The sequence below is a fragment of the Mobula hypostoma genome, chromosome 22 (assembly GCF_963921235.1).
Source record: "Mobula hypostoma chromosome 22, sMobHyp1.1, whole genome shotgun sequence".
Taxonomy (NCBI): Eukaryota; Metazoa; Chordata; class Chondrichthyes; order Myliobatiformes; family Myliobatidae; genus Mobula; species Mobula hypostoma.
The window spans coordinates 50,036,227-50,061,281 of record NC_086118.1 but is presented as its reverse complement, the minus strand read 5'-3'; the positions used below and the strand labels follow the sequence as shown (position 1 = coordinate 50,061,281).

Here is a 25,055-nt window from a genome sequence, read left to right as displayed (position 1 = left end):
GATGGATTGGCAAACTGTGCACAACTTCAGAAACAAGTTTAACAGAAACTGATTATACAAACATAATGCTCATCATACCTGCTCATTTGAACTTAAAACAATCCTAAGTTTTTGTGCTGAGGGGCACTTCACTCTACCTACAATAATATTTTTAGTGGTCCTTTTAACTAGAAAGATTTCCTTAAACATCTTTGATCTTCAGTTATTGCATGGAAATATTTTCCATAACAAATTGTTTTCCATTAAAAATCTCATGATGGGCTGTTGCCATAGCTACAGGAAATAGGTCATAGCTGAAATTCTTTTCATAGCTGGGAACAGCATTGCTTAAGAAACGAAACCTACTGAAATCAGATAAACTAAACATACAGAAACTCACTACTGATACATTGTTCTATCAGCTGATCAATGTACAAGATCAAGAAAAAGATATTAGAGTGCACTAAGGACATTTGGCATGAAAATAGGCACACAGCATTCAATCCATGAGCCATTATCCACTGAGTATAGTTACCTTTGGACTTACTGAGTCAATGAGCACACGTACTGGTGTGACACTGTTCTCCTCCATCACCAATTGCACTACTGCAAATGTAGAGGCGGTTACTTATAGAAATGTTTTAAAGGCAATGTTTTAAAGGCAATATTTCAGGCCTTCATCTAACTATTTGCCTTTCAACGTCTTCCAAATCAGTTTAATTGCAGTTGAGGTAGAATGAAGCAGATGCCAACAGCCAACTCTCCCTCCTCCTCTACATTGCCTCAGTAAACCAGTGTAGGAGGAGAGAAAGAGAAAAGCAATTTGAAAACTTGTGTGGTTGACACAAGAACTTTTGCCAAATTGGATTATGATCTTTGAAGCTTGAACTACAATTACAGATTAATTAGACACTTTTAGAAACATCTTAAACACAGTTATCCATTCTATAGAAACAATAATTGGGAGTTACAATGATTGTTACTACCAATCTACAAATAAATTCTCATTAAGATTCTGCATTTCTAATTATACCATTGTACTATCCAATGCAATAGAGTGCATTCAATATAATATAGAGGTGGTGGTGGAAAAGAATGAAAGATACAGCACAATGATCCATAATCAAGGTGACACACCACCCAAACATTCTTTAACCAGACACTCAGATATCATTCACAGCCACTGCCAGACTGGATGCTGTCTTGCACTAATCATTCCCATGTCTTGGCTTCAACAATACCTTGTGTCAGGATGATGCTAAAGGTAACATTAATTAGACAGGATGACCATGAAGCCCTTTTAGGCTGGTCCATCATTAGCAGAAATAAAGGGCCACTGGTCTTGTTTTGGTGATGACTGTTGAATTGTCAGCTCCCATGAAGCAGCTGTCAAGTTTGGAATGTTACCACAACAAACTGGTGGGCAGCAGTGCCCAGCTTAAACAGACAACTTTTGATCAAGTAATTCTGGAAGGTTGTCATACCAACCCATAATGCAATTAAACAACTGATACACATTTAATGAAAATTTTAAAAATGTAAAACCTTTAACAAAAAGGTGCCATTCTGCTGCTGTATCAAATGGTTATATCTATTTTGAATGACAGGAAATGGCCTGTATGATAACTGCAAAAATAATGATCTTGTTTTGCACTGAACACTAAAATTTCATTTCAATTGGGCATTCAACATTAGCCAAATAAAAACACACACAGAAAATCCATTCTCGTAATTGCAACCAGCAATCACAAAATACTACTATAAATGATCCTACTTATTTTAAAAGCTCGATTAGCTGAATCTTCATTAATGGGGTAAAAATCATCCTGAAGTGTGCAGTAGCCTAGTGTAATGACATGGGCTTCCATTCATGGTTCCCTCAGCATTATCTTGCAGTAGCTGTGGGAAATGCCAAATCATTTATAATAATTTTTGGAAGAAATAACAGAATACAACTTCAGTGGGTGCAGTTCAGATAACTACATTTGAAAAATCACAGGGGGACATAATAGAATTATTTTTATACTCAAAACTGTTCCAAATGGTTTATTGTGAAGTTACAGACATGTAACAAAAGAGTAATGTTTCCAGTCAGCAAACAAAAAAAGTTTTAAGTAATAGAGATTTGGTCAGTAAAAACAAAAATAGTGAGTCATGCTCCACGGCATGGCATGTACAAATAAAACCATAAGCACACAGATAATTTAGACTTGGAAACAGAGGGTTTAAAAAAATCAAAGTTTGCTGAACCTGATAGTTATAATAACCATTACACAACCTGGTGGTGTGGGACCCAAGGCTTCTGTATCACCTGCTTGATGGTAGCAGCAAGAGGGCATAGCCTTGATTATACTATTGCTACAACTTCCAATCCCCATGTGGCAATATTCCCTGTAAATTATCAACCCAACTTCATTTGAGGATCCAGAGAGGTTCACGAGAATGATTTGGGGAATTAAGGGTTATTGCATGAGGAGTGTTTGATATCTCTGGGCCTGTACTTGCTGGAGTTTATAAGAATGAGAGGGAACCTTGTTGAAGCCTATCGAATATTGAAAGGCCGAGATAGAGTGGATGTGGAGAGAATGTTTCCTATAGCAGGTGAGTCTAGCACCAGAGGCCATAGCCTCCATAGAGGAACACCCATTTAAGACAGACAGAAGGAAGAATTTCTTTAGCCAGAGGGTGGTGAATCTGTGGAATTCATTGCCACGAACAGCTGTAGAAGCCAAGTCATTGAATATATTTAAAGTGAAGGCTGATAAGTCAGGGCACCAAAGGTTACGGATAGAAGACAGAAGAAAAGGGTTGAAGGATAATAAATCAGCCCTGGTAGAATGGCGGAGCTAATTTGATGGGCCAAGTAGCCTAATTCTGCTCCTATGTCTTGTGATGTGAGGTTGCAAAATCCCTACTAAGACTATGAAAGTCATAAGAAGTGATGTCAAAGAGCAAAAAGTTTTGTAAGAATATGGAACAATTTAGGAAAACAGGCAAGTCAAAGGAGGAACAGGGTTATAAAGCATTTTGAATGAGAAAATCTGGAAAGAAAATGCATATTAAAAGCCATTTTAAAAAAGGTCATAAAAACCTTATGTGCAAATACACAGGTCTTTAAAGATGAGTATCCTGACCAGCTGCATCACTGTCTGGTAAGGGAATTACATGGCATCTAACTGTAACAGACTACAAAGGATTGTGAGGACTGCTGAGGGGATCATCGGTGTGTCTCTTCCACCAATCTGAGATGCTTACCAGGAGTGCTGTGTTCGCATGGCCTATCAGGCAGGAGATAGGGCAAGGACTATTAGGATTGAAAACAACTTCTTCCCCCAAGCCGTGAGACAACTGAACTCCCTGCCGCTACCCAGCTCACACCATTTATGAAGCACCAGTAATATTATAGTGTTTACTCTATAAACTTGTGATGTAGATGCACATTATTTGCAGCAATATTACTTTATGAGTTGTGTGAGAGTTACAGGTACTGTATTGTGTACAGTATTGTGTATTGTCTGGAGGAACATGTGTGAGGGAGAGACAGAAGAGAATTTTATATACTGTATATATATATATTTCTTTGGTTGAAATCATGATAAACTTGAACTTTAAATGCTAGGGAAATTAAAAAGTTCTATACAATATAAAAATAATCCTTGATTTCTCATAATAATCAAGGGTGTAAAGAAAAAAATTACTTTTGACTGTGGTAAAATGTAAAATCAAAATGATGTGGACAAGGAATCCCAATGACAGAAAATTTTAATTTGAAAAGCATATTTCTTTCAGTCCATTCATGGGGTGATTCCATTTTATCTGATTTATCATATTTTCCCTACACATCATTTCACACAGTTGTAAAAGGAGGAACATCACCATGTAATAAGAACTTAATCTGTCAAACTGTCAAGATTTGTCAGACTAAAACCTTCCATTATAAGGAAGTCCTAAAAAAAATTCTGAAAAATTGTACTTGCAGTGATTCTAATATCCTTGGAACCTGCACACCTATACTGAGCATTTAATAGATTTAAACTGTTATGACAACCTTCCAATATCTTTGATGATACACAGCTAGCAACTTAAATTTGTATGACTCACACTGTAGGTGGTGGCTTTACAATACATGGAGCAAGGAAGGTGGGGAGGGGAGAGGAAAGGTAAAATTACTTTTCATATTAGTCTTTTAAAAAGTTACATTCAAAAAGTTTTCAAATACAGTGATTAATTTAGGACTACAATTCCAGAGAAGTGGATGGGATTGTAATTAAGGGTACTGACGAAAACTGGGAAGATGCAGTACTTGTTTTAGTGTCCCAACTATTTGGTCCTACTAACTCAGAATAAAATTAATAACGCTGATAAAAATTTCATACTCTGAAGACAGAGAGACTGCAGATATTGCAAATCAGGAGCAACACACAAAAAGCTGGAGAAACTCAGCAGGTCAGACAGCATCTGTGGAGGAAAATGGACAGTTTACATTTTGGATAGACACTTCAGAGTTGGAAGGAAGGAGTGGAAACAACCAGGAATAAAAAGAGGGTGGAGCAAGAGCTGGCAGGTAATAGATGGATGCAGGTGAGGGGGAGTGAAAATGATGCAAGAAGCTGGGAGGTGATAGACAGAAGTGACAAAGGATGGGAGATGAATCTTGTAAGAGAGGACAGTAGACCAAGGAAGAAAGGGAAGATGGTGAGGAGGGAAACTGGAGGAAAAAATATTGGAGTGATGGGCAGATCAAGGAGAAGGACAAGGGTTTGGAGTGATGGGGTGGGGGGAAGAGAGAGACAGAGGGGAGTGGGTTACCAGAAGTTAGAGAAATCCATGTCCATGCTGTCAGGTTGGAGAATCCCAAAGAGGAAAGACAATCAAATTACTGGGAATATCCTACATTCACATCAAACTCTTATTTTTTTTTCTAATTCCACAAAACAAAATTATTATATTTGCCAAAATGCCTTAAGAAATTGTCATGTTTTTTTAAGATTTTAATTTTACCTATAAATGAATTTACTAATTTTGTTTTGTTTTGAGAAAAACTGGTTATTTGTAATAACTTTTCAAATCTGGATTTGAGCATCTCCACTGTAAACTCAAAATTTTTCTATTCACTTTTGAAAAAAATCTTTAACTACAACAAATCGGCACATCAATTGAAGGCACAATGAAGGAGTAAAGTGACACGTTGTAATTTTGATTTTGCATGTGCTCTTGGCCAAGGTGCAGTCCAAATTAATTCAGGAGGAAATTATTTCATTATATTCAGATATTCCTCAAAAATATTAGTTGGGAAAAAAAACCTCTCTTAATTTCATGTACATCAATGTGCACTTAAATACTAAACACAATCTTATTGTTCAGAACTTTAAAGCTAGACTTCTGAGTGTCAGAATGTACAAGTCAAATGCTCATCTCTCATACTAGTCAAACATTCTGTTTTCCCATTGCTGTGAAACCCACAGATGTTGATGTAGCTGTGGATCTGACAGCAGTGGGTACTAATTGGTTTTCCAGGTTGTCCCCTGCACTCAGTAAGCAAAAAGAACTGACTGCAACTGAAAGTGTTCTTTTTATATAAACACTAACAGTCCCAGATGTGGGAATTGTCAGTCTCCGTCAATCACATTTTCTGACATGTAGTTTTTTTTTTATATTAAATATAGTCACAGTACAGAAACAGGCCCTTTGGCCCACCCAGCCTGTGCCAAACCATTTAAACTACCTGCTTTCATCAATCTGCATCGGAACCATAGCCCTCCATATCCCTTCCATCCATATACCTAACCAAACTTCTGAAATGTTGAAATCAAGCTTGCATGCAGCACTTGTGCTGGCAGCTCATTCCACACTCCTGCAACCCTCTGAGTGAAGTTCCCCCTCAAGTTCCCCTTAAACTTTTCACCTTTCACCCTTAACCCACGACCTCCGGTTGTAGTCCCACCAGACCTCACTGGAAAAAGCCTGCTTTCATTTACCCTATCTACACTCCTCATGATTTTGTATACTTCTATCAAATCTCCCTTCATTCTCCTACGGTCCAAGGAGTAAAGTCCAAACCTTTTCAATCTTCCCTTATAACTCAGGTCCTCCAGACATGGCAACATCCTTGAAGATACTCCCTGTAATTTTTCAACCCTATTTACATCTTTTCTGTAGGTACGTAATCAGAACTGCAGATGATACTCCAAATTAGGCCTCACCAATGTTTTATACAATTTCAACATAACATCCCATCTCCTGTACTCAAGACATTTATTTATGAAGGCCAACATGCCAAAAGCTTTCTTTACAACCCTATTTGCCTGTGACCCCACTTTAATGGTTTATCTGTGCATCATTTGTTTGGAGTTCTAGCCATTTCAAAGATAGAATGAAGTCACCAGATAAGATTATGCACAAGGAGAACCGAGGTTTAAGCCTGTGTTTTTCTCAAGAGCTGTTTGGATACCAGATTCCACGAAGAGAAGCTAGGAATCAACTAATACATTGGTCAGATCATGGAGTATAGTGTAAAGTATGCCAATGGAAAAAGGCCATCAACCAACTGTTAAAAACGGACAGATGAAACAAAATAATGTGGGAAAATATTTAAAATTATAACCTATACATATAATTTAAATTTTACTGACTGGCTTATAATTAATGTTAACTGTTTTTTGGCCAAGGAAGGGTGGAGGATGGAAGAGGGTACGACGAGTTGAGGCAAGCTATTTTTCTTGAGAAGGAACCAGTGCCCTTCTGCGCTGAAGTGTAGTGCAGACTCAGCAGTCAGTGTTCCTGTGTGCGAAACGCAAGTGCAAAAGCTTCAGCACTATGAATTTTAATAAGCACATTTGTACGTAGCTGATGTGGTCCTTGCCAGTGGTGTGATAACACATCATACTGCCATAGGATTTGCAGCAACACGTCATAACAACAGCGCATTCTGCCAGAAAGCCTAAATATGGTTGTCTCCATGGCACTGAATACACTACACAAATTTTAATCAGCAAGTGCACAGACACACACATTACTACACTTCAGTATTCTTCCAAATACTTATTCTCTAGCCTTTCTAATCAGTTTGTTCACTGGCCAACTAAAGTTAAAAAGAAAAGCTGTGTACAATTCCTTCTATTGAATGTGGTATAAAATAGCCTAACCAACTGCCTGCCTTTTTAAAAATCTGTCTTTCGGATTCCAAAAAACAGGAAACTTGAAGAGCACAAACCAGCTTCTAAATACATCGACTATGCAGTACCACTTTAAGTAATAAAAAATAAAAATAGACAAATTTTGTAGGTATAATTTACCCAGTAATTAACAGAGGAAATAACAAGATTAACCAACTGAAGCTTATTTATGCTCACATCTAGATAGAACTATTCCAAAGCCCCTCCTCTCAACTTCCTCCAGCAATTCTCCCAACAATTCCAAAATATTCCAGCACCCAACTTAACTTCTAAAATGATATTCACCCATTATCCATGCTTGCTGACCAACTGTGGTTTCCTGTCACACAATGCTGGTACAAAATCTTCATCCTGATTTACACATTCTTTCCATGGTAATATATCTTGCTCTATATGAAATGATCTGATGTCTCTGCAACTAAACAATTCTGTCTTATTTGCACTCTGAATGTTAACTACTTCAGTTTAGATACAACACAGAGTCATGTCATCTTAAGAAATTCTGTGATGACTCAGCAATAGTTGGGTGTACAAGGGGAAGACAGGAGGATGAATACTGGACACTGGAGCAGGACTTTGTCAAATGGTGCAAACTGGATCATCTGCAGCTTAACATCAGTAAGACAAAGGAGATGGTGATGGACTTTCGGAAGACTAGGCCTGCACTGTTCCCTGTTACTGTTGATGGTGAGGACATGGATGTGGTGAGGACCTACAAGTACCTGGACATGCACCTGGATGATAGACTTGAGTGGAGCACCAACACAGAGGCTGTGTACAAAAAAGGCCAGAGTTGCCTTTGGTTCCTGAGAGGACTGAGGTCCTTTGGAGTATGCAGGCCTCTCCTTCACACGTTTGACCAGTCTGTTGTTGCCAGTACAATCTTCTATGCGGTGGAGTACGGGGGGCAATGGCATCAAAACGTGATGCCAAAAGGCTCAATAAACTGATTAGAAAGGCTGGCTTTGTTATAGGAGTCAAACTGGACATACTTGAGGCTGCAGTAGAACAAAGTACCCTACAGCAAATCCTGGCAGTTCTGGACAATGCTTCTCACCCTCTGCATGCCACTTTAGCTGAACAGAGCACTTTCAGTAACAGACTAAGACAACTGCACTGCTCCAAAGAGTGCTATACAAGGTTATTCTTACCCTTGACCATTAGGATCTATAATGAGTCAACCTAGAGCTGGGGTAGTGATTACCCCCTCCTGTTAGATTGTTTGAGGTAACTTATTTTTTCCGAAGTAACTTATCTCTTCTCTCCTCCTCCCCCTCCTGCCCCATTTTTATTCTAGCATTTTCCCTTTTCCTTTCCAGTTCTGAACTTAAAGAGGGGTAACTTTGAAGGTATGAGACGTGAATTAGCTAAGATAGACTGGCAAATGACACTTAAAGGATTGACGGTGGATATGCAATGGCAAGCATTTAAAGGTTGCATGGATGAACTACAATAATTGTTCATCCCAGTTTGGCAAAAGAATAAATCGAGGAAGGTAGTGCACCCGTGGCTGACAAGAGAAATTAGGGATAGTATCAATTCCAAAGAAGAAGCATACAAATTAGCCAGAGAAAGTGGCTCACCTGAGGACTGGGAGAAATTCAGAGTTCAGCAGAGGAGGACAAAGGGCTTAATTAGGAAGGGGAAAAAAGATTATGAGAGAAAACTGGCAGGGAACATAAAAACGGACTGTAAAAGCTTTTATAGATATGTAAAAAGGAAAAGACTGGTAAAGACAAATGTAGGTCCCCTGCAGACAGAAACAGGTGAATTGATTATGGGGAGCAAGGACATGGCAGACCAATTGAATAATTACTTTGGTTCTGTCTTCACTAAGGAGGACATAAATAATCTTCCAGAAATAGTAGGGGACAGAGGGTCCAGTGAGATGGAGGAACTGAGCGAAATACATGTTAGTAGGGAAGTGGTGTTAGGTAAATTGAAGTGATTGAAGGCAGATAAATCCCCAGGGCCAGATGGTCTGCATCCTAGAGTGCTTAAGGAAGTAGCCCAAGAAATAGTGGATGCATTAGTGATAATTTTTCAAAACTCGTTAGATTCTGGACTAGTTCCTGAGGATTGGAGGGTGGCTAATGTAACTCCACTTTTTAAAAAAGGAGGGAGAGAGAAACCGGGGAATTATAGACCGGTTAGCCTAACGTCGGTGGTGGGAAAACTGCTGGAGTCAGTTATCAAGGATGTGATAACAGAACATTTGGAAAGCGGTGAAATGATCGGACAAAGTCAGCATGGATTTGTGAAAGGAAAATCATGTCTGACGAATCTCATAGAATTTTTTGAGGATGTAACTAGTAGAGTGGATAGGGGAGAACCAGTGGATGTGGTATATTTGGATTTTCAAAAGGCTTTTGACAAGGTCCCACACAGGAGATTAGTGTGCAAACTTAAAGCACACGGTATTGGGGGTAAGGTAGTAGTGTGGGTAGAGAATTGGTTAGCAGACAGGAAGCAAAGAGTGGGAATAAACGGGACCTTTTCAGAATGGCAGGCGGTGACCAGTGGGGTACCGCAAGGCTCAGTGCTGGGACCCCAGTTGTTTACAATATATATTAATGACTTGGATGAGGGAGTTAAATGCAGCATCTCCAAGTTTGCGGATGACACGAAGCTGGGTGGCAGTGTTAGCTGTGAGGAGGATGCTCAGAGGATGCAGGGTGACTTGGATAGGTTGGGTGAGTGGGCAAATTCATGGCAGATGCAATTTAATGTGGATAAATGTGAAGTTATCCACTTTGGTGGCAAAAATAGGAAAACAGATTATTATCTGAATAGTGGCCGATTAGGAAAAGGGGAGGTGCAACGAGACCTGGGTGTCATTATACACCAGTCATTGAAAGTGGGCATGCAGGTACAGCAGGCGGTGAAAAAGGCGAATGGTATGCTGGCATTTATAGCGAGAGGATTCGAGTACAGGAGCAGGGAGGTACTACTGCAGTTGTACAAGGTCTTGGTGAGACCACACCTGGAGTATTGTGTGCAGTTTTGGTACCCTAATCTGAGGAAAGACATCCTTGCCATAGAGGAAGTACAAAGAAGGTTCACCAGATTGATTCCTGGGATGGCAGGACCTTCATATGAAGAAAGACTGGATGAACTGGGCTTGTACTCGTTGGAATTTAGAAGATTGAGGGGGGATCTGATTGAAATGTATAAGATCCTAAAGGGATTGGACAGGCTGGATGCAGGAAGATTGTTCCCGATGTTGGGGAAGTCCAGAACGAGGGGCCACAGTTTGAGGATAGAGGGGAAGCCTTTTAGGACCAAGATTAGGAAAAACTTCTTCACACAGAGTGGTGAATCTGTGGAATTCTCTGCCACAGGAAACAGTTGAGGCCAGTTCATTGGCTATATTTAAGAGGAAGTTAGATATGGCCCTTGTGGCTACGGGGGTCAGGGGGTATGGAGGGAAGGCTGGGGCGGGGTTCTGAGTTGGATGATCAGCCATGATAATAAATGGCAGTGCAGGCTCGAAGGGCCGAATGGCCTACTCCTGCACCTATTTTCTATGTTTCTATGAAGAAGGGTTTTAGCCCAAAACAGCAAATGTTTATTCATTTCCATAGATGCTGCCTGACCTGCTGAGCTCCTCTAGTGCTTTGTGTGTGTTACTCTGGATTTCCAGCTACTGTAGAATCACATGTGTTTATATATTTCCATTGATATATTGTGATCCATAAGAAATTTCCATTGACATGCAGTAAGAAATCATGTAAAGGAGAGGCTCTCAATATCTCCTGTTCTAGTACAAGGCCAAGCAAGAAACAAGCCTTGTGTACCTCCAGTGATTCATGAGGTAAATTAATCAGTGCTTTATTATCAGCTACAGAGTCCAGGGAGATGCTGATTCAGTACACAAGCATTATTAGCAACACTATAGCAGGCTTCAAGTTGCCTATGCCAAAGAGAAAATATATTATCTGAGGTTTCTAGTTGATTGTTAGACACAGGTATTTCTAAGAAAATATTACTGATTCAAGGAAGTTCAGAAGAAGTGTGATATCTATCATTTTAGAAAATATAGTCAAGGTAAAAATAATAGTTTAAAATCACAGGTAGAATACACGCAAGAAAACTTATAGTCACCCAACAGGGGAACAGGCCATTCAGCCCATCAAGTTTATACTGACCATTAAAGACCCACCTTTATTAATTCCCATCTCCCAGCATGCGTCCTATAGCCTTCGACACCAAGGTGATTCTGGACACTTAAAAGCTTTCAGAGACTCTGCTTCCATCATTCTCTCAAGCAGTGTACTCACGGTAGTCACCACTTCCTGGGTGAAAATGTTCTCCTTCAAATTAACACTAAAAATTTAGTCCCTTACCCTACATTCTTTTGTTTTATTAAACCCTGATATGGAGAATTGTTTCCTGCTTTCTACCATAATGATACCCCAATCATGTCCCCTCTTAGGCTCCTGTTATCCAGGGAAAGCATATGCAGCCTCTAGAATAGCCAAGTCAACTGCAACTGTTTTGGAAAAGTGGACTAAGGAAATACACACAGTGGCCACTTTATTAGGTACATCTGTTCATTAATGCAAATATCTAATCAGCCAATCAGTGACAGCAACAGTGCAAAAAAGCATGCAGACATGGTCAAGAAGTTTAGTAGGCATTCAGACCAAACGTAAGGAGGAAGAAACAATCTGCATGACTGACCATGGAGTGCTTATTGGTGCCAGATGGGTGGTTTGAGTATCTCAGAAACTGCTAATGTCCTGGGAATTTCATGCACAACAGTCTCTGGAGTTTACAGAGAGTGGCATGAAAAACTAAACATCCAGTAAGCAACACACACCAAAGTTGCTGGTGAGCGCAGCAGGCCAGGCAGCATCTCTAGGAAGAGGTGCAGTCGACGTTTCAGGCCGAGACCCTTCGTCAGGACTGCAGTAAGTGGCAGTTCTGTGGGCGAAAGTGCCTTGTTAATGAGAGAGGTCAGAGGAGAATGGCCAGACTGGTTCAAGCTGACAGGAAGACGACAGTAACTTGAATAACTACGCTTTAAGACAATGCAGAAGAGCATTTCTGAACAGAAGTCCACACTGGATTCCAGACCTGTACCTAATAATATGGTTGTTAAGTGCATGGAGGAAGATCCACTTGGTTTAATGTATACCTGCATTTCCTTGTCTCCATACTTCTGAGGATTTCTGCTTGCCTGACTCTTTCTTCTAAGTTTCTTCAGCTCTGCCTGGCATTTTTCCAGAGACTCCAATTTGGCTTTATGTTCAGCCTGGTACCTCTTCAAAGTGGCCTGAGGGAAAAATGTAAATAAAATTACATTAACAAAACTATCCACTGTGGCAGTATTACCTCAGCAATAGGAAGGAGGCCTACAAATGTTGGGCTTTAACAAGGTAGTAGGAACTTGGAGTAAAAAGCAAAAACACAGATTCCGCAGATGCTGGAAATCCAGAGTAATACACACAAAATGCTGAAGGAACTCAGCAGGTCAGGTAGCACCTATGGAGAGGAATAAAAAGTTGATGTTTCAGGCCAAGGCCATTTATTAGGACTCAGGAGTAAAAAGCAAAATGGGTGGGGGAGAAAACCAAAGTAACTGTAGATTTGGTATCAAACTGGTTAACTGGTTTCAGACTAATTTGCATCCTGATGATACCGGATGCCTTGATTTACAGGCTGTTTATAGTGAGGTTAATCAGTTCACACTGTGACGAGAATACACATAGATTAAGATGTTAGCTGTCCTGTACTGGCACCAGTGGGATCAGCAGTTGGTCTGCCACCTGTCTTCAGGAGAAAGAGAGATAAGGAAGACAATGGAGCAGCATTTGGAGATGTTAATGAAGGGATGGGAGAGTTTAACGGAAGGAGAGCTGTCAAGATCGGCTCCCCCTTTGAACCTTGAACTGTTTGAAGTGATGGACAGGCAATACCCCAGCAGGGGGATAAAAAGGGACAGGTTCGCTAAGGCAAGACACACATGACACCACGAGGTAACGAGACCCTGGAAGCGGTGCGCCTCCCATAAGACGGTGGGAAGTTTTGGAGGGCTGGTCGCGGGACCAAGCCATAGACGCACAGGGTGGAAAGGCACGATCGGCGGGAACCTGGTGTGTGTGTCCGCCCTTGCCTGGGTGCCAGGTTCACCGCAGAGAAACGATCGTATCTGGAAATGGAGGGGTCACGGTCGGTGACCTCAGAAGACATCACAAAGGGCTGGCCCGAAAGCTGACTGCGAAGAATATCGAAGGTCTGTGTGGAAGCCGTTTGAATATTCATTCGTTTTGCTCTCTCTCTCTCTCCTTCCCCCCACTGTCCATCTCCCATAGCAGTGATTACTGCGAACTGAACTGAATTCAATTGAACTGAACTTTGCGTCACTTTGAAACTGGTCATTTACCCCTAGACGACGATAGAGCTTGATTGATCCTGTTATCCTAATTCTGTGTACATGTGTGTTTATCATTGCTGAACTGTTGCATTTATTATCCTTTTGATTAGAGTACTGTGTTGCTTGTTTCTTTAATAAAACTTTCTTAGTTCTAGTAATCCAGATTCCAACTGAGTGATCCATTTCTGCTAGTTTGGCAACCCAGTTACGGGGTATGTAACAACACCCACTAGTAAAAGAGCTGGTCTGGCTTCCTAAAGCAACCCAAATACAATCAGGTTTGGTCAGGGTAGAGAGCCGGAAACATGTTAACTAATCTGTGGGAAAGGTTTGTATACCACAGAAGACTGAGGCAAAAATGTTAAGAACTTCTGTGAAGCATTTTGGAAATTATGCTTTAAGGTTCAAAATAAATACAATCTGTTGTTGTGGACACAAGATGCATCTTCAGCAGCTGCAAAAGTCAGAAATACCAAAAACAGCCGGGAGTGCGAATGAAATGATTTCACTACTTTAACAAGTTAGGCACTATGAAGAATTTGAAGGTTTCAAAAATCACCTTGAATGTCACAATGAAAATGAAGATTTGGTCAAAAGGATTTTATGAAGGCAGTCCATTATCTACACTAAGGGTTGACTGCACTGATTTTGTTCAATTACAGTTAATTAGAAGGACACAGCAGCATACGTTGGAAGGAATTCCTCCTTCGATAATTATTAGGAACTAAGTTTTATAGTACTACAGTAGTACTGGTACACTAGTGTTCTAATTTGTTCTGCATTTCATTTAAATATATAATTTGCTACTCAGTTAAATGGTAGTTTGTCTTCCTTATACCTTTTTAATTATTTCCATGAAACTTCAACTAATTGGGGCAGCCACTTAATTGAGCCAAAATATACTGGTCCCAATGTGTCCTAATTAAGTGGAATCTGCTGTAATTTATTAAGTCAAGAAAAACGATGTCAGAACTGACTTTTGAGTGAGGAACTTTACATATATGCAAAATTAACTCAAATATTTAAGAACAAAAAAAATATAAGAACAAGGAGGAATAGATTGCCCAATCACACCTGCTCTGGTAAGATCACAGCTGATTGGTTGATTTTTTTATTACTGCCTCTTTTTCCTGTTCTAGCCCTACATCCCTTTAAAATCGAAGAATCTATCCATCTGAACCATAGACTCCGAGTAAAGAATTCCAAGATTCACTGTACCCCAGGTGAAGAAACCTCTTCTGTCCTGAATGGCTGACACTTTATTTGAATTAAGAATGCAAATCAAATGTAGCTAAGGAAATGATGAATATAAAGGAACCTGCAATGACTGGACAAAGTAATAAAGTTCCATCAAGTTCCATCCATTATTTGCAGAAAGACATTGCCACAGATAACTAAATATCTGGACAAACATTCAGCAGAAAATATTCAAGGAATCAAGATGACTTGAAAAAATAACTTGACGAATCTTAGTTCTTTTATGACGCCACTTTCCTTTTTAAATTACTTGTTGATGGTAACAATTTCACAGCTGTAATGCAATCCTCATGGATTTAAATCTTACATTTTAAACCCCTACTAGGTTACAATTCTGCAATCAGTCCATACTGAATGTTTATAAAACATTTGAAAACACACCATTTTTGCTATAATACCTTTGAAAGGCAATGCCTCAAAAAGGCAGCATCCATTATTAAGGAGCCCCCACCAACTCCCCCCCACCCCAACCAAAAGACATGCTACCAGAGAAGTATGACAGGAGCCTGAAGACACACACTTAATATTTTAGGACAGCTTCTTCCCCTCTGCCATCAGATTTCTGAATGGACAATGAACCCACGAAATACCTCACTATTTTTTGCTCTTTTTGTACTACTTAAATGTTTACATACATTTCTTATTGTAATTTACAGAATATTTTATGTATTACAATGTACTGCTGCCACAAAATGAAAATAAATTCACAACATATGCGATTAACCTGATTTTGATAATATTGCACAAATAAAAAGTATAGGTAGATTAATAAATGGTTATTAATAAAATGGGCAACAGCAAAGAACAGAGCCTGAAACTTACACTTAAGTACTTGGCATCTAACTCAACCTTCTGCTCCAGTTGCATCAGCAGCTCATTGTGGAACACTTTCAACTGTAACAGCAAGAAAATGTCAGCTGTACAATTTAAAACATTCAATTTCATTAATGTCAAGGAAACAAGAATCCCCCTTAACACCCACACTGCAGAAACAGTATTTGTACCTTGCATCCTCAGATTAGTCATGTGCATGTGACGTTTCCCTCCTCCACATTCAGCACTTCAAAGGCTATAATTTTACCACTCACACATGCTGTCAATCAACACCATTAATATGGATTTTTACTCTCTTAGCAGAGACGCATACTACAATACTATCACACATCCCTCCCCCCCACCACCCGAGCCAAGGTTGCATCTTACACGAGGACTTAGTATCTCAAAGAAATGATGATGGTAATTTTGATTTGTACTTAATAAAATAAAGCTACAAAATAGACATGATTTTAATATCAAACACTTTTCTCTTAACAAGCAATATCTGAACATGTGAGATTTTAATCTGGAGAAAAGTATATTTTTAGAATTATTTCAGCTAAAATAAAAATTCTGTTAAAATGATTGATTACACATATCATATGAATATCATTTATAGTAACATGGTGGTTAAGGCACAAGCAAATATCCAGGGGCCTGGACAAATGAGATAAGGGCTTGAATCCCACCATGGTAACTGTGGAATGTAATTTCAAATAGAAGATGCATCAGTGATGTAACCAAGAAGCTACATATTGTTGTAAAATTCTATCTAGTGTAGGGAAGGTATGGACATTTTATTCCTTGTTTGATCTAGCCTGTATTTGACTCAAGATCCATTTTTGTGGTTAAGGATGATTCCAGATTTCAGAAGTGGCTGACTCTTAAATGCTCTCAAATGGCCCAGCAAACCGCTGAGCCCAGGAGACAAGTATTAATGGAGGGGGAAGAAAGAGAAGTATTTTACCTTTTGCACATTGGTTGTTGGTCTGTCCTGTTGAGTATGGTCTTTGGTTGATTCTATTGTGTTTATCAAATTTACTGTGATTGCCCGCACAAGAACGAATCTCAGGGTTGTATATGGTGACATACATGTACTTTGAACTTTACACATCAAGTACAAATGAAATGAACTATGCTTAATATTAAATACTCACAAAAAGAGTAATACTCACCATTTCTTCAAGCTGTATCTGAATTTGCCTGTGGACCTCTGCCATCTGGAACAAAACATCTCCTGCAAAATAAGAAATTTAAGTTTATTAACTTTTCCCTATCATTTTGGAGCTGACAAATTGAGCATCGGACAATAAGCATCACTATTTGGATAGCCATTGTACAAAAGTCTTGTTAAATTGCTCAATAAAATTCGAACATCATTTCAACAGTATTTGCAGATCCATTTTCCCTCCGAAGTGCTTCCCCATTTGTCTGCCCTTCAAGTTAAAATGACAGCTATCCTTGGTCAAAAAGTTAATGCCAGCCATTGTCACAATTATCATCAATAGCACCCTAACTTAGTCTCAGTTAAGAAGCCAGAAATTTTGTAATCAGGAAGTCTAAATGTGATTTTGCACTATTTAAGCACAATTAAAATTAATTCTGAACCATTTCTTGCCCTTGCTTTTCAAAACCCATCTTACCATTCAGAACATTTCTCTACACTGAAGCTTTGATCTCACTCTTATCACGATATGACAAGCATCTCTTGGAGATGAAAGAAAAATCACTTCCAACAACCACATGAAATCTGGTTCAGTGCATCATGGAAAATGAATCTGGGCATATCTTACATTTATGGACATTTAAGAGATTCCTAGATAGGTACATGGATGAAAGAAAAATTGAGGGCTAAGTGGGAGTGAAGGGCTCAATCGATAAACACAAGAGATTCTCCAGAAGCTGGAAATCCAGAGAAACACATACAAAATGCTGGAGGAACTCAGCAGTCAGGCTACACTTACAGAGAGGAATAAACAGACAAGGACCCCGGCTCAAATCTTCAACTGTTTATTCCTCTCTACAGATGCTTCCTGACCTGCTAAATTCCTCCAGCATTTTGTAAGGGTTCTATTGAGCAGGTTAAAGGGTTAGCACATCATTGTGGGTGGAAGGGCCTATATTGTGCTGCATTGTTTTATGTTTATGCTCATCATTTACAGGATGTGGCAAAAATAAATTTTTAACCTATCCACAATTGTCTGTGCAAGGTGCTGGCTCAACTTCTTGAACACTCAGTGTAGAAATTGTCAAACAGTTTTATTAGAATAGGAATGCCAAGATTCAGCGGTACCAAAGGAAAATAAATCACTTCCAAATAAGACTTAAAGATGGCTATCTTCCCATGCAATAGCTATTCATGTTGTCTAAGAAGCCATGCATAAGTATCTGCAATGCACCTCATCAGAAGTGAGGTCCAAGAAGTGAAGATGGAATGATAGCATTGTGGTCAGCACAGCGCTTTACAGTACAGGCAACCCGGGTTCATTTCCCGCCACTGCCTGTAAGGAGTTTGTATGTTCTCCCCATGACCGCGTGGGTTTCCTCCAGGTGCTCCAGTTTCCTCCCACAGTCCAAAAACATACCAATTGGTAGGTTAATTGGTAATTGAAAAGTGTCCCATAATTAGGCTAGCATTAAATTGGAGGCTTGCTCGGCAGTGTGGTTCTAAGGGCCCACTCAGCACTGTATCTCAATAAATAAACCAAACAGCCCTCAACATGAACCACTGCTCAGTTTCAATAAGCGAGGAGTTGAACGAGAGTTCATCAACAAATAAGAAATTCCACCCAGACAGGAAGAACAGGTCACTGACAGAATTTTAAGGAAGGCTGTACAGCCACAACAACCTTCCTTTGTCCATCCTGTTGATAGAATTACCCAACTGTCATATTACCACCAACCTCAACTGGACCATACTTGGATCAAGACTGGGATCAACAGAAGAGTTAACCTAAAATGATGAGCAGAGCATGTGCAAATTAAGAGTTATGAGGAACAGACAGGAACTAGGAGCTGAACATCATGCTACAACACATTTTAAATAAGTGCATAGGCTCCCTCGAAAACTAATGTCAATATTAACCACTGGATGCTGCAAGCTGTTTCTACAAAGGACATACTTGCTCAGCACAAAACAGACAGCCTAAGAAATATGGAGCTTCTAATGAAATTCCAATCAGACGACTTTCTGGGACACACCCAGGTCTCTCCACTAACACTCTGCCACAAGAAAACAAGCCCAACATAGAAAACTTGTTAAAAATTACTAATTCTCTTATATTCAGTTGCACTGTAACCACCCTATAATTTAAACATCTTGAGGAAAACAAAGTTAGCTTCGTATAATTCTCTTGAAATCTCAGATGATCCCACTGGAGAGATTTCAAATAGTCTAATGCATAAAAGGCCATGGCCCTTAATGAATTTTCCTGCAAATGGCACCTTTACCTAAACTATTAATATGTCACAAATTATATATTTTGTTTATAAATTAAGAGGAAAGGAAGAAAATATTCACATTGTAGGCAACACCACATGCATCACAGCATAAACCACTGCTCAGAGAACAAAATTTCAATAGACATATGGACATGTAAATGCGTTAATCCATAATCTTTGAAAGCCCAAATGAAGATCAATGGCTCTTTAAATATGGAGGGAGTGCAGCAGCTTGTTCAGCTTTCATCTCTCAGGACTTCTGCTCCGTCGAGCAACATGGTAAAATGGTTTGAAAACAATTTTACACAAGCTCAGCCTTGCCGTCGCCACACTAACAGGTTGCATAGACTCAAGAATTGGAGAGACTACAGTTGCTATGCTGGCCAGCCTCCCATTTTCCACTCTCTACAAACATGAGCTCATCCAAACCTCTTGTTCATGTAATAACTTGTATCAAATTCAATTCACCTGTCACCTTTATGATCCCCGATTTACATTGACTCGTAGCCCAGTTTTAAAATTATCATCCTCATTTTCAAAACTTTACATGGCCCGAGCTCTAGAACCTCTTCAAGCTCTAAAACAGTGGAGATCTGAGCTCTTGTCACGAAACACATACAAAATGCTAGAGAAACTCAACAGATCAGACAACATCTATGGAAAGGAATAAACAGTCGATGTTTTGGACTGAGACCCTTTTCAGAACATTGTACTCACGATTTGTACTTTTCCCACTGTGCTTTCATTCATCTCCAATATTAAAGTGACCCAATTTTAGCTGCAGTGTGTTGAACTACTCAACTCTCAACTCCTACAGCGCTCTCTTTCTATAAAACAATGTATAAAACCTGCCCCTTTAATTGAGATTTTGGGTATCTCCCTGAATATCTCACAATGCAGCACATAATCAAATTTTGCATGCCTTAGTTATTTGTACAATGTAAATGATCCTAGTTAAGTAGAGGTCATATTTTTGGAAACAAAGGAATGGACTGATTGAAATATGAAACTTAACTCACTGTGAATATACAAAAGCACATACAAGTACAAAATATTAGTACTGCATTGATATCTCCTGGAGCTGAATGGGTTACAAAATTTAGACACATTTCTACACTCATGCTAAACATAATCTGGAATAGCAGCTAATTCTGGTTAGACCAGTCTTGGGTGATTTCAATTACATTAAGCGCAATATGAAAACACCTACAAAATGCATCAATACCTTTATTGCAGTGTTTCTGATATTTGCCCAATTGTGGAAATATTGTTAATTTAAATCTGTTTACAGTAATAAATTCACATTAATATTGAAGTAATCCATTTATTTTGCAAAAAAAAAGGTTTTTTTTGGCAAGGGTTAGAATGTTGATAACCCTGTTAAATACTATTTTTCTTGATTTGAGATTTTGATAGAAGCTGATCCAGGTGACTAACAGGTTGTCTGACTTTTGTAAAATACTAGATTTTTATCATGGCTGTGCCATGCCTTATAACATTGTACTTAAATAGATTATAGAGGATATTGTTGTATAAATCCCATCAAAAGACAGAACTGATAACACATGATTTTCTTTCCTCTTACCATGCCTCCTCTGCCCACCATCACCACCCACCCCTACCCCACCCCCCAAACTTCCCCAATTAATCCATGTGTAATGGCAGCACTCTCAGCCATCCGGTAGTTATGTCAGCAGAATTTACAAAAATGTACTACAATTTAGCCAAATTCTCCACATGGAGCACCTTTGTTGTCAGTTCATGAAGCAGGTAAAAATAGATAATGTATTTAATATGATTGCCAAGACTCACCTTTGTTTCTAAGCAAAGTTAACCACTCCCAAAATATACTTGCAAAAAAAAAGTTGTTATTCATTTGGTTTCTTCAGACATTACACATTTATATTTAGCACTGGTTGCTCAGAGCAAAAGATTAATTTCAGAGGGCATGCTGAAATAAACTGGTTAGAAAGGATTCTTTACAGAAAATTTTTCCAACTGCAGGTATTACAACAGACCAACAGCCCCATTGGGCTGCCAGTTGTAGTTGGAGACCTGAGCCTTTGCTGTTTCTAAGCAGTAGCACCAGTAATTAAAAAAAGGAAAAGGATAAAGGATTGTGGAGGTGTTGGCAATGGGAGAGGAGAGAATTTACGTTTCTCTTTCAGTCAACTACAGTTAAAATTAGGATTCAAATGGCCCCTTGAGATGGAAATTAAGAGTTTGATTAATGGACTGAAATGTTTTTTGAACTTGCATAGTCATAGAGACATATTTTATCTCAAGTTACCTAGTAATGATAAAGATGCCTTTTGTTCATCTTGGCTCTACCCTTATCCACCATGCAGTCACGAAGAAGACAGCTGGGTAATTTGCTGATATTGCTGCAGGATTTTGTTTAATATGCTCTCTACAGGCCTGTGTTATGAATTGCTCTAAAGACAGCCAGCTGGCCAACCTCCATACCAACACTGGAAACTAAATTTCAAGATTCAAACCAAAAACTCGAGATAAATTAGAGTACGTTTCTCATACTTGAACTGAAAGAAAAGCAAGAAACTCAAATCTGAATCTTATTTCATACAAAAGAAATTACATTACATTAAAATGGGAATAACAGTCTTTATAAAATAAGGCAAATTTTGATATGAAGTGGGTGATTAAGGAAATGCTGCAGCTGCAAAGCAAACAGAACCACAGAGATGCGTGCTTTTTCCTATGAACGCCTCCATGAATGTAAATCAGTGCCATTGAAATTGTTTAATATTTCCAAATGTCCTATTTTTCTCTTCAAAAAGATCCCAAATCTTATTAAAAAATAAAAAAATCACTCCCTACTATGTACATAGTTTTCTTCTTTTGATTGTTCTTTCTTTCCTTTCTGTGTATACCTCAGATAAATATTATGTGGAGATTTGTGACAAATCTGATTATATGATATATATGTACAGTATCTGAAATACATCTTATGGAAATGTTTGTTTGATGATGAAATTCAATAAAAAAAATAAATTACAAAAAAAGAATTTGATTGAATTTAGGGTTTGTACTCTTTAAAAAAAATATATGAAACACCAAGAGCAGCATTTCATTATATTATCAATGAGCTCTAATATCACAGAGTCTGGAGAAATGACAGTTACAAAAGTTGAGTCACACAAGCACACAAAATGCTTTGGAATTTGACAGAGTAAATGCATAAATGTTTTGCCTCCAGAGGCATTAAAGCATCAAGTGCCTGTGTCTCCAAATAATGGATCAGCTATTCAGGATTAAATCAAGAGAAATTTCTTCAAACAGCAATGAATCATTGGAACTCTCCACCCAAGAACACAATCAAGATGAACGTTGATAGATTTTTGGATCTAAAAGGTAATCAGGGCATATTAAGTATCGAAATGTGTGCTCACTTGTGATCTTAATGAATGGTGAAACAGGAACATGGGACCAAATGGCCCATCTCTATTTATATTCTGAGTGAAGGGGTAGCTTCTTTCCAACTGTGATAAGACTGCTGAACAGATCCTGACCCGGATCTGGGCCGTACCCTCCAAATATCCGGACCTGCCTCTCAGTTTTTTTTTGCACTACCTTACTTTCCCTTTTCTATTTTCTATTTATGATTTATAATTTAAATTTTTAATATTTACTATCGATTTGTAATCCAGGGAGTGCAAAGCGCAGAATCAAATATCGTTGTGATGATTGTATGCTCTAGTATCAATTGTTTGGCGACAATAAAGTAAAGTAAGTAAGCTTCCAATAAGTATGCTAATCACATTCTAGAGTGAACCAAGAGATTGCAGGAATCCAATTGATGGAAAGGGTGTTGTTTGGGCTTCACAAAACGTGCTTTAAATAAAGCACAGCTTCACCATAGCTTAAAAGAATTGTAAAAACCTACAGCTACAATGATGCTATATTACAAAGTTTGAAAAGAAATACACCTTTTGCCCTTCCACTTCAATATCTAAACATATTTAATTTAATGAATGGTGAAATATTGCAAGCCCCTGGCGCAAGCATATCAATTTAATAGAATTTCAGCATTACACTCCTGATGAACACAAAAGATTCTGCTGATGCTGGAAATCCAGAGTAACACACACAAAATGCTGGAGGAAATCAGCAGGTCAGGCAGCACCTATAGAGAATCCATGTTTCAACCTGAGACCGTGATTCCTGACAAAGGTCTCAGCCCAAAATTTGGGCTCTTTATTCCTCTCCGTAGATGTTGGTTGAACTGCTGAGTTCTTCCAGGATTTTTTCATAATTATTCCATTTCTATTCCTGTATAAACTGTTTCCAATAAATTCTAAGACTACATTTGAAATTCCCAAAAACAATTAAAAAGTCAATTTCAAAAATAAGTTACAAAACCACAATTACACGGGTCAGAATTGCCCTTTTTGGCTGCTGAGTTGACCAAATTTTTTCCTTGAGAAAAGATTACCCTTTTGAAATAGTAAACTATCTTTTAGATCTGTGGAGACACATGCCCCACCTTTTATTTCATGCAAATAAACAAAGTATGCCAGACTACAGGAGCTGTTTGAGTCATGTAGTTCACATGACTGGCAAGGTTCTAATTCGCCTTCAACAGATATTAAGTAAAATAAAGCAGAATTCTCACATTTGCAAACATTGTATCTAACCAATTCTCCTCAACAGCTACAAAGAATAGCAAAAGTACCAGCTTTATCACTTGATCCATCACAATGTCCTTGTAATCTTGGGCAGTGCACCATGAACCTGAAAAATCACCAACTTTCCTTGCTGAAGGTGCTAATTCTACATCTAATTTCCATTGGAATTAAGTGATAATCAATTCATTGAATTGCATGTTCATTATTGGTTAAAACTAAAATCAAGTCAGTTAGATGAATAACCAACATTCTATTGGGGGAGGAGGGGGAGGGAGCTGAAATGCAAATGGTGGAAATCTGAAACCAAACAGAAAATGCTGGAAACACTTAGCAAGTCAGGCAGCATCTGTGAAAGGAGAAAGCGTTACCATTTCAGGACCTGGAGAAAGGAATCAGTTTCTACAGATCTGGTCTGGCCTGCCAAATATACTGTATCATGCACATTCTACTGCTGATTTCTAATTTGGGATATTGCATATTACCCTCAGGAGTAATGTGTCATTGTTTACAGCATAAAGACAGACAAACCTAGTGATAGCCATCTCTGACATCTCGTTTCATAGCTTCACAATACTTTTGCAATACAATATACTCCCAGCCCAACACATTTGATTCAATGCAGGTTCTTTAAAGAATGGATTCAGCAGCAATGTTTGCTAGTTTGTGCTCAAACCTGTAATCACTACCTGACTTCTAAAAAGGATGTTTTAAAGAAATGGAAACATTAAAATAATCAATAATTCTAGCAACTTGCAGTAACAGTGTGAAAAAGGTTTTCCTATATATAATACCGCTGTCACTTTCTCGACTATTTTGATTAATAATATTAGAAATTCTTTACCCACTTTGACAGCTTTTGCAGCAGTTACAACTCATTGGAATCCCCAATGAAAATCAGCACAGTATTCTACTGATAACATGTTACCGCTACCTGGCAAATTGCAAAGTTCCAAGTTTCATTCATGCCAATAACCAAAATCATATAAAGCCAGATTATTAACAATAATACATCTTCCATCATGATGTGGTGCATGGTCTACATTAACGTGTTAGTCAGCATCTCTAGCATGTGAAGAATCTGCAGTTTAAGATAATCAAAATATTTTTTCTCCCCATGGTAAGGGCATCAAAAACAAGGTGAGAGGAAGGAGTCTCATTGGCAAGATTTGTTAGATACTGAGTGATTGAGATCTGGAACCTGTTGTCAAAGGTGGTTGAGGAATCAGATACTGCATTTAAGAGATATTTTAGACAGAATCTTAAATAGGCAAGGCGTAGAAGGTTGCAGTCTAATGTGTGTAACTGGATTGACTATAGATAGGCAAAAACGTCAGCATGGACGTGGTGAATCAAAGAGCCTGT

The 25,055-nt window shown here is 38.7% G+C and overlaps 1 protein-coding gene across 5 annotated transcripts in view; it reads right to left on the bottom strand.

The window, feature by feature from the left end:
- LOC134336380 (brain-specific angiogenesis inhibitor 1-associated protein 2-like) overlaps positions 1-25,055 on the bottom strand; it is a 99,777-nt gene that overhangs the window by 28,505 nt on the left and 46,217 nt on the right. For all 5 annotated transcript variants that reach the window (XM_063030534.1, XM_063030536.1, XM_063030539.1 and 2 more), the window contains 3 exons: positions 16,782-16,843; positions 15,613-15,684; positions 12,295-12,432 (listed from right to left, as the gene is read on the bottom strand). In XM_063030534.1, coding sequence (XP_062886604.1) covers positions 12,295-12,432; positions 15,613-15,684; positions 16,782-16,843 — 272 coding nt within the window. The remainder of the gene's footprint in view (positions 1-12,294; positions 12,433-15,612; positions 15,685-16,781; positions 16,844-25,055) is intronic.